Source organism: Watersipora subatra, chromosome 6, assembly GCF_963576615.1.
Source record: "Watersipora subatra chromosome 6, tzWatSuba1.1, whole genome shotgun sequence".
In the NCBI taxonomy this organism is placed as follows: domain Eukaryota; kingdom Metazoa; phylum Bryozoa; class Gymnolaemata; order Cheilostomatida; family Watersiporidae; genus Watersipora; species Watersipora subatra.
The window spans coordinates 59,145,926-59,158,593 of record NC_088713.1 but is presented as its reverse complement, the minus strand read 5'-3'; the positions used below and the strand labels follow the sequence as shown (position 1 = coordinate 59,158,593).

The 12,668-nt window shown below is 36.6% G+C and overlaps 1 protein-coding gene across 1 annotated transcript in view; it reads left to right on the top strand.

The window, feature by feature from the left end:
* Nucleotides 1-4,899: 4,899 nt before the first annotated feature.
* Nucleotides 4,900-12,668, top strand: part of LOC137399024 (coiled-coil domain-containing protein 180-like) — a 61,151-nt gene continuing 53,382 nt past the window's right edge. Inside the window, exons 1-8 of the mRNA XM_068085169.1 lie at nt 4,900-5,010; nt 5,677-5,895; nt 6,201-6,409; nt 6,725-6,813; nt 7,248-7,357; nt 8,144-8,248; nt 10,827-10,961; nt 11,976-12,212. Of these exons, the coding sequence (XP_067941270.1) occupies nt 4,900-5,010; nt 5,677-5,895; nt 6,201-6,409; nt 6,725-6,813; nt 7,248-7,357; nt 8,144-8,248; nt 10,827-10,961; nt 11,976-12,212 (1,215 nt within the window). The remainder of the gene's footprint in view (nt 5,011-5,676; nt 5,896-6,200; nt 6,410-6,724; nt 6,814-7,247; nt 7,358-8,143; nt 8,249-10,826; nt 10,962-11,975; nt 12,213-12,668) is intronic.

The window sequence follows — 12,668 nt, the reverse complement described above, 5'->3', positions numbered from 1 at the left end:
ACTCTGTCAATTTCTGCTGAGAACTACTTTTTCAACAACCAACAGTACCCTTTCTTTTTTCCATTATTACTTTGGTCGTGGGCTGTATGACAGTAGAATTTCTAGTTTATATAATGATCTATTTTAACCCAGATAGTGACTCATATCGGCCCATGGCTCAATTTCATTTTGCGTAGCCTGAAGGGTTAGTGTATGGCTTTGCGAACAGGAGGTTCTGAGATCAAATCGTGGCACGGTACAAAAATTGATTGCTAGATTTTAATCGTATAGCTGGACAGAAGTGTGTAACAGAAGGATACCTTAAGGTTTTTTTGATCTACAGACTTTGAACTACTGTAGTGCAAGGAAATTGTTGTTGGACGCTCTTTTTATATTGTAATTGTATACCTATAATTACAAGAGTGACTAGTTTAGTAGCCAGACTTTACTAATAGTGTATTAGTAGCCTTTACATCTGACAGCTAATAATTTACAATGGTATGTAAGTAATCCTCGTCTGTGCGCTCGCATGCGTGTATTGTCATGCTTCAAAGATTGAGTCTGTCTGTTTAGCTCTCTGCAAGCCGAGGCTGTGCGTGTCTGTGTTTAATAATATAGTTGCAGAAACAATGGCTCTGGTGCACAAACAATATCTGAGTCCAGTGGCAAGGAACCTCAACAACTGGAAAAATTCTCCTAGTCGAAAACTAATTGCGGCATTGCAATTTAAGTATAGACCAGTCTTACAACATTGCAAGGCTTGCCTCTTGCCAGCTGCTAGCATAATTATTATCATAACAGTCATCGCTTAGCCATACACCACTTAAAGTACTGAATGACACTATAATGCAGTTTCTAGGGCAACCATATTTACATAATGCTAATATATCCTAAATAAAGATACTGTATGATTTGTTTATCAGTGGTTAGCTAGCATTCGAAAAACACAAAAAAGGAGCAAACTGTAAAATGAAGTTGAAGCAGCTAGATCAGAACAGATGGCAAAAAAGGAGCAAACTGTAAAATGAAGTTGAAGCAGCTAGATCAGAACAGATGGCAAAAAAGGAGCAAACTGTAAAATGAAGTTGAAGCAGCTAGATCAGAACAGATGGCAAAAAAGGAGCAAACTGTAAAATGAAGTTGAAGCAGCTAGATCAGAACAGATGGCAAAAAAGGAGCAAACTGTAAAATGAAGTTGAAGCAGCTAGATCAGAACAGATGGCAAAAAAGGCAGCAAAAAGAGCTGTATTGAAGTCAGTGATTAAGCCTAAACCGTAAGCCAGTCATAGTCAAGAATTGGAGAAAAAGGGAGAGAGAGAAATAGAGAGAGAGGGAGAGGGAGAGGGAGGGAGGGAGAGAGAGAGAGAGATAGAGAGGGAGGGAGAGAGAGAGAGAGGGAGAGAGAGGGAGAGAGAGGTAGAGAGAGGGAGAGAGAGGGAGAGAGAGGGAGAGAGAGGGAGAGGGTGGGAGAGGGAGGGAGAGGGAGGGAGAGGGAGGGAGAGGGAGGGAGAGGGAGGGAGAGGGAGGGAGAGGGAGAGAGAGGGAGAGAGAGGGAGAGAGAGAGAGAGGGAGAGAGAGAGAGGATAAGGAAGAGAGAGAGAGAGAGAGAGGATAAGGAAGAGAGAGGGAGAGAGAGAGGGAGAGAGAGAGAGGGAGAGAGAGAGAGAGAGAGAGAGAGAGGAAGAGAGAGGATAAGGAACAGAGAGGGAGAGAGAGGATAAGGAAGAGAGAGGGAGAGAGAGGATAAGGAAGAGAGAGGGAGGGAAGGAGAGAGAGAGAGAGAGAGAGAGAAAAGAGAAGATAGAGCGAGAGAAAAAAAGAGAGAAAGAGAGAGAGGGAGATAGGCAGTATTCTGGTACTTGTTGTCTTCTTATAGTGATTTAATCAGACTGTTGTAATAAAAGCTTTTATATTTGTCTATTTCTGAAAATATTCATTTAGTCAAGATGTCCATTGTTTCAAGTGATGATGTGCTCATATGTAAAATCTATGCTATCCTTGTCACAACTTCTCTTTCACTCCCTTAAGAGTCCTTGCTTGATACTTCTGGGGCAACTACATATGTTAATATTTTGATTGTATTAAAAGGTAATTTTTATGAAGGTTAGACAACTGCATCATTTATCATTGCTTGCGGCGAAGCATTAGTCATCAGACAATTGCTTATTGGGTTTGAACTCGTCTTATTTAAATGTAATGCACTCCAAGGTTATCTTTTATATTACAACCATCAACTTTGCTTAGAAATCTGCAATAATTTGGAGTTACACACTCACTAATTAATTAATCCAGCAGTTTACAACTCCAACCTCAAAAAGTAATCCACTACAAAGTCGTCATGAGTATCCACATACAAAAGAGCCAATCAAAATGACTGAGTCTAAATATCCTTGAAAGGCCTGCTAGCCTCGGCTACGCAGCACAATGAGAAGTGGTACAAACAGATGAATAGATAGCCAGGGCTTTAACCTGCTCAATCTATATTTTACTTACAAAAGACACCGTTCTTAAACTTCTCTTTTGCCCTGGCTGAAGGTAAAAGTATGTACTTATGCACTAAGCAAGAACTAAAGCTTTTTATTATGATGCGTGTTTTATGGAAAACCCTTATAAGCAAAAGTTGGAAAACCAGGCACAAGAACGGAAAAATGGTGTGACAAGTAAAAATGCTGGTGTATCATTTAACACTAATCCCAAGGTGTGACTGAGAATAGCTAGATAGCAGTGAACCAAGAGCTTACTGCTGGTGTGAGTCAAATTTGCTGGCGTAGATTATTGGTATTTACTGGTTCATACAAAAGCTAACCAATACTTGCTAATTAAGTTACTAATTGGTGTGTTGTTGCTTATAATAACTCTTGGTCCAGTATGTTATTCATAAGATAGCACAACTCCTGATGTATTTGCCAGCTGCTAGTGCACAAACAGTTATATTAATTATAATAATTCTATTAATTCTCAGAGAAGAAAAAACTGCTTTTAGTTTTTTACTCTCTGTTTTGATCTAAACTGACTTAATAAATATGAGTTTGTGCCAAAAGTAGCAGGTCTATCATTTATGATTGACAAGATGTTTGCTATAAACACATGATGCATAACTGACTATTAGCAATGATATAAAACCTCCACTGGAGGTTTTATATCATTGCTAATAGCAACCAGTACACTTAGTTTGAGAAGGGGTAATAATATGCAGCTATGCAATCTTATAAAAATGATAGACTGACACAGTAATTACGCACATAGAACTAAGTGGCAACATTTACAAAGTAACAACAAGATGAGACAAAGAGAATGTTCACGTATCATGCTAGGTATTATGGTTTTTTAAAAGCCCAATAACTAGCACAATTGAGAGCACATTTGTGCTTCTCAAAGAGATATGGTAAACTATATTAATTATTTAGGCATGTTCTTTTAGAGCGTTGTTACAACCAGTTGCTGGTTGATAATCTCACTTAGCTTAATGTATTGGTTCGTTTACGATCTAACATCTATATATATATTTTTTCAAAGTATGTCTATATGTGTATTCTAAGTTTGATTGTCCGGCTGTAGCAATTATTAGAATAGTCGTAGCTGGACAACAATGCAGACGCAGTCATGGCCTTACCGCCATTAGAAGCCTATCTTATTAAGCAGCTAAATAGAATTTTCTATTGACAATGTGCCTGGCTAACAGCTTAAAAGTTACAGTTGTTTGACAAAGTTTTAAAAACTTTACAGTTTTTTTTTATTTTGCTCTCAAGTCATTTCAACTACACAAAACACTTCTCTCATGATATGTAGTTTGAAAGTTAGAATGGGAAATGTTGTTACCTACGTATATGTTAAATACAAATGAATGGTTCTGTCTAAAGCCTTTTTTATTACCCGAGCAACGCCGGGTAGCACAGCTAGTACATAATAATACATGCAACATAAATTATACATACAATACATACATCATGCTCTCGCATGGTATGTAAGTCGATTTGAATATTTTTGGAGTTGTTTTCTCTTACACAAAAAATGCGTTTGCTTGATAGCCCGTCGTAAAAGATGTCGCACATTGCAGAATTTGTTTGGCGCTGAAGCGAAATGTTATCGATCTATAATCAGACCTTTAATTTTCAGAAGCCTTCCATAATAAATACAGTACATGTATAATCTAGTCGAAACGCTCACAGCGAACCATAGACATCTAACTCATCAAAAACCCTCCGAAGTTGCCGTAGAGACGATCGTTTCCGGTATATCCAGCATTGTTTCTGCACTTAAAATCGTTAGTTTCAGTTCTGAAGTATGGCTGTGAGATAAGCAGTGCCCTTTCACTGGTAAGCAGGATATGATTGAAAATCATTTACACCAATTACATAAATTATTTAGTATCATTCAGTCTTTTCCTAAAAGCCTTTTTTTATATCGCTATGAAATATTGGCTTTGCTTTTTTAAATAATTTAGTCTAACAATACGACAAACGCTAGTAATTAAGTTGTTTGCGTAAACTACGTTCTCTAGTTTTTACGTCTAATCTGTGACTTTCATAATGTTAAATAGTATTATAAAAGTATGCAGAGAACAACCTAATCATATGTACTCGGTATATACTCTCATTTTCACATCGTTAAAATGTCGTAAAATTAAACAGATTTCTGTAATAGCATAGTAGACGATAAAGTGTTAGTACAAATGCATTTAGTATAAGTCTATTTCGTGAGACGAACAGCCAAAATTAGAGAAATTGAACTGCCTTAGTCTGTGTCATAGCTATATTTCGTGTGGACAGTTAAGGCCATGAACTGCCATCTGCTTATGATCAACCCCGTTCTAATTATTAGTTACAGTTTGCAATTGGAAACTAAGCAAAGAAGTGGTTGATGGTTTTGTCATTTTACTAACAACAAGTTTTGTGCAGAGCTGCTGAATGGTACTTCAAAATGTCAGAGACTTTTGACTTCAGACATCCCAGCCATCAATCTATAGACAGTTCTTTGCATGCTCCTCCACCTGAGTTGGAGTCTTATGTTGAAGATCTTAATGCCAATCAGGTAGGTGTCTATTTGAACAGGCTCGATGATAGGGCAATAAAAATTATGATATGCATTCAAAAAACTCACTGAATGGAGTATTACTCTTCATAGAGTAACTTCAGGATGATTTTATGGCTTAAATCTTTGAGTCATTTATTATTAAAAAACTGTTTATGCTAACCATTGATAATATACATCAAAAATGCATTCAAATACATGCATTAATAATAGTCTGATAGAAAATTCTTATTTGGAAAGTGTTTAAAGCGTTGCCACGATGAAAATAAGAAAAATGTTTGTTTAAGCTTTCCTTGTATTTTTTTGTATTTTATTTTTGTCAGCTCATTTTGATTTTGAAAATAGCTCTAATCTTTTATTTGAGCGAAACCTTGTTGTTGAATCATTCAGTGTCTACATGGTTTCTCATAACACGGTTTCTGTAATGTTGAAAACTACAAACAAAATTGTTCCTCTTTAATATTTATTTAGACACTGAAGTTCCAAGCATGCTATGTTCAGATTGAAATATTTTGTTAAAACGTCAGCAAAATCACTCCTGTTAATGAATCTGTAGCTGGAATATTGAATTTCACATTGAGTTGTTTACTGTGGATACTCTATAGTTTGTACATACATCATTACACGCATAGGCCTTTAAATTAATTTGCATTTAATATTCTATAGATCGTACATCATCACACGCATAGACCTAGAAACTCCAGACTAAGGCACTCAATCACCTCTGCTCCTGGGAGTTGTCATTCCAAACACTCAGCGAGTAGTATATCTACTAGGAGACTCTCAGCCCAGTCTAACACAGATATAGATAATGCACTACAGACTACAGGAAACATCGGCATCGTGTCTAGTGGTCAGGTCTATCGACAACTCTTCGATGCAGGAGTGAGTTGAGTATTGAAGGTTGCTTAGGTATTTTGGAAACCAAGGCTACATTATGTCTTATTGTAAACATGTTGATAGTCTCTGATTTTTACTTTGGTTAGGGGAGGCATTCTTAGACTGCCTACTTCTACATTCTGTTAAGATAAGATTTGTAAACATAGCTATGCTGGCTGATATAAATATGCTTATTAAAACATTTTAGTTTTTTGGTCAAATTTGTATCATTCTTTTATAGTTTATCAGACTACACATAGGTTTATATTACACTGTGTATATCCATCTAGTTGCTCTGCTGTTTCTCCCAGGTGCAACTGCGAAATGGCTATGACAAAGCAAAGGCTGAGAGAGAGAAAAAAGGTGTGCCAACAATAAAGACAAGGTTTGGAGGGATCCCTGTGGTGCACATGTCTCGCGACCTGGTGAATGAAGGAACTGGAATTCTTGGCGAGAGACAACAGCAGTGGCTCTCTGGCTTTCCTAATGAAAGTTCTATTGAAAACCCCGTCCTCTATAGGCAAGTGGACCTCAGGCTAAGAAATCATTGATTTTGAATTTATGTTTGTTTTATTTTACATTAAATCATAACATAATAAGATGATAAAAAAGTAAGGTGCAATGAGGGTTCATATGCAGCATATGTAATGTGTGCAGGAGCATGGCTATTCGAGGCTCATAATGTAAGGATCTGGGACTAACTCATCATGATAGTTAGCCTTAGTTATACCAAATACCAATGCTAACTTGCTTCCACTATTGTCCCATTTACGAAGAGAAATAAACAGGGAAAACTCATAGCTTCAGTTCTTACCCAGCTTTGCTGCTATTTTAGATACGAGCAGCAGAACCGACTAGCAGATGAGCTCGAGTCCGAGTCTGAAGTTCATCTTAAGGAGGTTAGAGACTTGCCCGATGTAGTTGGTGAGTATAGCCTTAGAACCTGTATTATTTCGAGATGCCTTGCTCAATTTGGGTGGAAAGACTCAAGCCACAGCTTTACCTTGTTAACAATCTTCCACAGCAGTCTTATACGTACTTGATTATGGCAACATCAAGGAGCCACAGTTTGGAAAAAAGATTTAAGGGTCTGAGATTTGAAACCGTGACATTTAGCATAGAGGACCGATTCTCTAGATTCTCTACTACCTTCACTAATTGTTTACTTTCTCATGCGTGAGATCAGTTGTGTAGATGTTTATTTTCTGTGCTTCATTGACAAACCTGACGATCTCTACCTGTTTCAATAATAAGTTGGCTGGCAAATGTTTTCTCTCACAGGCTACAGGTAACAATATGTGTTTATGCGTTAAGCAGGAGCTAAGGCTTGTTGATATGTTGTGTGTACTGTGCTGCAGTATGCAAAAAGCCTGGGTCAGGAGTCATAGAGAAGATAAGCAAAAGTCGGGAAGAGAGGCACGAGTCCGCACTTGATGAAATGCATCAGGAACTCTTGCTAGTCTCATCGGTTCGTCATAATCATTGCACTTGCTCGCATAGTTTTACTAGTTATGTACTGAACTTTCTGTAGTAACCTCTATGTTTATGTATACTACCACGTCTGTGTAAGCAAACATATCCTTATGCCTGCTAGCACACCTCTATCACTATATATTATCTCTATTACTATATGTAAACTAGTAAATCACTATCACTGTGTTTTTTATAGTGTGGATGATGTGGATTTGGAGTTGTATGCACATGGAGTTACTATGCGGTTAGCATTCCAATAGATATTCGCATGCTGCGAATTAACACTGGCACTTTGTTGAAAAAGATAAGGAATTCTATAGCAGAGGTCATAGCAGCGCATTCCTGGCTCACTTAGTAGAACTTTAGTAATAGGAACGACTGAAGTTTGACAAATGTTTGAAATTGAATAGCTTGTGCAGCCTTTTCTTGCGCGTGCTGATTCGCAGCTGCTGTTTCTATCTGTTTCCAGCATAAAACATTTGGCGCAAATTTGAGAGTAACATAGCTCGCTTGATTTCCGGGTTTCGGTCGTTTCCACCCAGTGGATTAACTGCGTCATGGAAGCAATATGATTGTCTAATCATGCTACAACGTCTCTATGTCTGTGTATGCTAACATATCCCTATGGCTGCTAGCATACCTCTATCACTATATATTATCCTGTCTGAATGATGTTGCCTCAAATGCCATGCTACCTCATTGTGCTGGCCTCTTTGTTTGTAGCCAAATCAGTGAATCGTTTGCTTCTTATTGCTAAAGGTTTTTCTGTGGTTTGCTGTAGGTTCTAGAGCCAAGAGTGGAAGAAGCAGGAAGCAATCTATTGTACCGTTTAGACCATGATGATAAGGAGTTGGCTTCTCTTATAATGGAAATAGATGATACAGAGGTGAGTCAGCTGATCGGTTGCTGCGCAATACTCTGTCAAAGCTCTTCTGTGAAACTTGAACACCTGTTTGATTATTATAGATATAGTCAAATGGATTTTTGAGATAGACGTATAACATCAACGTTGATTTTAATTTAATAAATTTAGCTTGCTAAACACATACTTAAAACTAAGTTTTAGTATATATTTTACTAAACTTAAACTTTGTCATCATCTGAAATTCTATCACCAATTTGTTTCCATTTTCGTTTTTGTTACAACTTACAGTGAACAACGCTGAATTGAGACAGCAAGCATCGTATCATTTTTAGGCGCTGTGAGAGGTATGTCGACGTATATCGGCATATTAGTTATTTCGACGTATTTAGCACACCGATTGGCAAAATTTAATTTTGCTAGAAATTTTTGTTAGTATCGTATAGCTGAAAAAATGTTGTATGGCGAGGTGAAAAAACATCGTGTTTCACATAATAAGATGAAACAGTCATATAACAGGGACATCATAACCTGGGGGCACATTGTATTTGTTTATTTTTCTGTGTGTCCTGCCAATGGATAATTCACATATTTGAAAGCTTGAGGCAGGTATAGGTAGAAGGTATATGTAGGCTTAGGTAGAACAGATTGTTGAAACGCATTTCTTACTTTATATGCTACACATTTGCTCAAGATTAAAAGTAGCTTATAAACAGCGGCAGGTAATGTAGTTGCAATTGGCTAAGTTTTTTCACTTGATGAGTTTGAGTAACTTAAGCTAGTAACTTAAGCTAATAACTTAAGCTAATATTCTAACCTTGACTATAATCAGAGCCGTGTCTGTCTGAAACCAGCTAAGATCGTTAGAAAATAGATTGCTTCTCACAGGAATCAAACATGTGCATTCGCATGTATGGTTGTGAAGCCAAGCACACTATCACTAAACCATGCAGCCACCTTGCCACCCCGTGGAATAATTGTGCATATGATCCTTACACATCATGATCTCTCACTGAACTGCAAGCATGCACATTTTAACCAATCTCTGTTAACTAGACAGACGAATGACAACAGACAAACACTTGATTTTATATATATATATAAAAATATATATACTTGCCGAATGCCCTGTGTTACATGGGTAATAGAATAACTACCTACTAACTACTATGAATTTGAGTAACTTACCTTGATCCTTACTATAATCTTTACTAAAACAATACCCAAGTTTTGGGCCAGCTTAACCCTTTCGCGGGCAGAGCGACGTTTTTGTCGCTTTGCGATACGGCTGCTAATGGGCAGTGCGACGTTTTTGTCGTTTCGGTAACGTATTTTATTATTGCAGTTTCTGGTTAGCTAAATGCCGTTTTTTGTTTACTTTTTTACCAATAGCAAGCTACGATATAGTAGTTTCGGTTAGCCTCAAAAATTGACTTTAAGGTTGAAGAAAAAATGATCGTTTTTAGCAGTGATGAATAAATAAACTTTTGAAAAAAATTAGAAAATTGTTCTAAATAATTTATCAACTTTTATTTTTCTTGCTTCGGTTTTAGCTTTTATTTACCAAATTTTTCGAGAGTATGAATTTAGTTTACCGTCATGGCGACTTCTAAAAGAACCTCCCGAGATTGTTCTAATAAAGCAAGTACTAGTACCGAAATTACTAAGAGATTCAGAGCTAACAGTGACTTTTTAGATTTAGTAGCAATAGATGACAATGAATCATGTTTGAATTGTGATTGGAATGACTTTACATCTGGAAGTGACAGTGATGATAAGGCTGGTAGCAGTAATGATGAGGATGTGAGTAGGAGTGATGCCAGTGCCTTGAAGAATATAACCAACATAAACAGAGATAAATCTCCTACAATTCAAAAGTTTATAGCAGTGACAGGCCCAGTATTTACTCCAGTAGATGCTCAACCAGTTGAGTATTTTGAAAAGTTTTTTGAGCCTGTCAATCTAGGAAGTACATTTTTGTGGGAGCTCTTTGTTACACGAATAAGTACATGGTGCAAAGACTGTGATGTGGGCCTTTGTAAAGGAGAATGCTTTCGAAAATATCATTAGTAAATAGACAATTATTATGAAAAGCATATATTTTATGTTATACATTTTTATTTGTTTATAATATATATATATGCCTATGGACATATACATGTATACATATGCACCTTTAAACATAGATATATGCACATAATAACACACAGAAAAGTGTATGAACCTTTTAAAAAAAATTGATTGTTTGGAAAATTAATTTGCCCATGGGAGTCTGATTTAGTTTTGAAAATTCGCCCGCGAGAGGGTTAACAATCGTTACTCGTAACGGTCAACAGTGCTAGTTAGTAACCCCAAGCAAGCGCTTTAAGCATGAGCATCTTAACCAATGTAATGACTATTTGGCCAATGAATTCATTGTATTTTTTGTAGCTTAAAGGGGAAGTTTCCTGTCTCTAGATCTGGGAGGTCTTGATATAAAATCCAGTGCTGTGCGGATTTTTTATTGGTAGATTTCAATAGCTATAACAGAACACAGGGTTTAACTAAAAGGCAAAAAGACAAACACTTCATTATATATATATTATAAAATTGGTTATTTTAGCGACTGTTGTCCCACACCCAACCTGAACTCAAGGAGATCTGGTCTAAGATACAAAGTAAGTCAGTCAACAGGAGGCTGTGGATTAAAGATACGACTCATCTGCTCAACAGAATCGAAGACGAAAGAGCAAAAGGGGTAATATTCTGGTTCTAAGACTATTTACACTGGTACTAAGGCTATTCGCTCACAATCTTTCCTTCATACTATTTGCAGGGGTTCCTAACCGTGGGTAGCTTTGAAAAAATGTGGAACACAAAAATTTTAACTATTTAATTTAGCTATAATCATTTTTATTTTGACTTGGAGCAAAAACCTTATTTTGTTGCTCATCTCTGACGTCAATAGAAAGTTATACATATTACCATTTATAGATTTGTTCCCCCTGGTCGGCCACTGTGGGATAGAATGTTAACATACGGACAACTAATGCCCGAGTTTTTATGGTAAAAATTGGGATGTTTCTATATTTTTAGTACAGCTTAAATGAGAGATCTTACCTGTGCTGTTTCAGTAAAACTTAGACAATTTTGATGGAAAAAAACAAACTTCAACTAATAGTGATCCATGCTGACCTTTAATCTGTAGTAATAATAATGAACTGTTATTATCTAGTAGTATCTCTATTATGTAGTGTCATGTGAGACACCTAATTTCTTAGCAATGCGTAGCATGAAATTAAATGAAAAAATGGAATGACAACTCCTGGACTCCCCAAAATAGTTGTTACTCATAAGATAACTATTTGTTGTGAACATTAAGCTATCTTACACAAGGTTTTTTAAAATCATTGGTTAACAGAAAAGGGTGCAATAATAATGCCTAAATTAAATTTAAATTAATTAAATTTAAATTTTTTAGTTTTCTAGTTGATAGTTATGTACTGCTTGTGCCTGAAAAATGTTAAGCAATTTAAAATTGTTAGGAAAGTTGTTATTAAAATTATTAGGAAACATTTCTTGATTAAAGTGAAGTTGTCTGCCCAATAACGATTTTTTTTGTCTAAAATGCAGACTCTTGCTTCTCTCACTCCTCATCTAATTGCTAACTCAGTCATGCTGCCGATGATTAACACCAGCAGTAGATTCTTTAGGCATCCTCCTCCAGAGCCTGTCACCAGGTAGTAATTAGTACAACTATTGGCATTTGCAGGTAACAGAGATCCTCAGCAAATACACTGACATTGTTAAGGCCATAGCTTTTGTGGCTGCTAAGGCTGACCTTGACAAAGTCATAGACAAGGAGTCACAACTCTTGAACAAGACTATCTTGAGCAATCGACGCTGTTACACGGAGCTGAACATGAGGATGCTCGCTGCAGACATCGAGAGGGAGAGGAAAGCTCATGACCTTTACATCCTTCGTAATGGAGAGTGGAAGAAGTCCAGGGTGAGAACAGAAAAATAGCTACACTGTGCCAGCCAAAGTTATTATAGAATCACATGAAGTTATCTGCTCATGGAATCATAACTCCGCATTACTGATATTGTTGAAATTAATTCTGAAGCAGAATTAGAGCAATATAGAGAATCATTTTAGAATTGTTAGCATTTAAATTTGGTTAAGTCGTCATCTGCTCCTCCGCACTGGTTAATACATTTTCCTGGTTTTTTGTTTGAATTTGAACCTAAATAACAAAGTACAGTCATACCTCAACATACGAGCATAATGTGTTTGCAGGCTTGTATGTCAGTTCTTTTCATATCTCAAATCAATTTTTCTTATATAAAATAACTAAATACAAATTAATCTGTTCCCACGCTCTGAGCAAACTACCTAAAACAGAATACTATAATGGAAAAACGTGTTTTAATTCTTCCAATTCGCCACCTATGCTCACAAAGT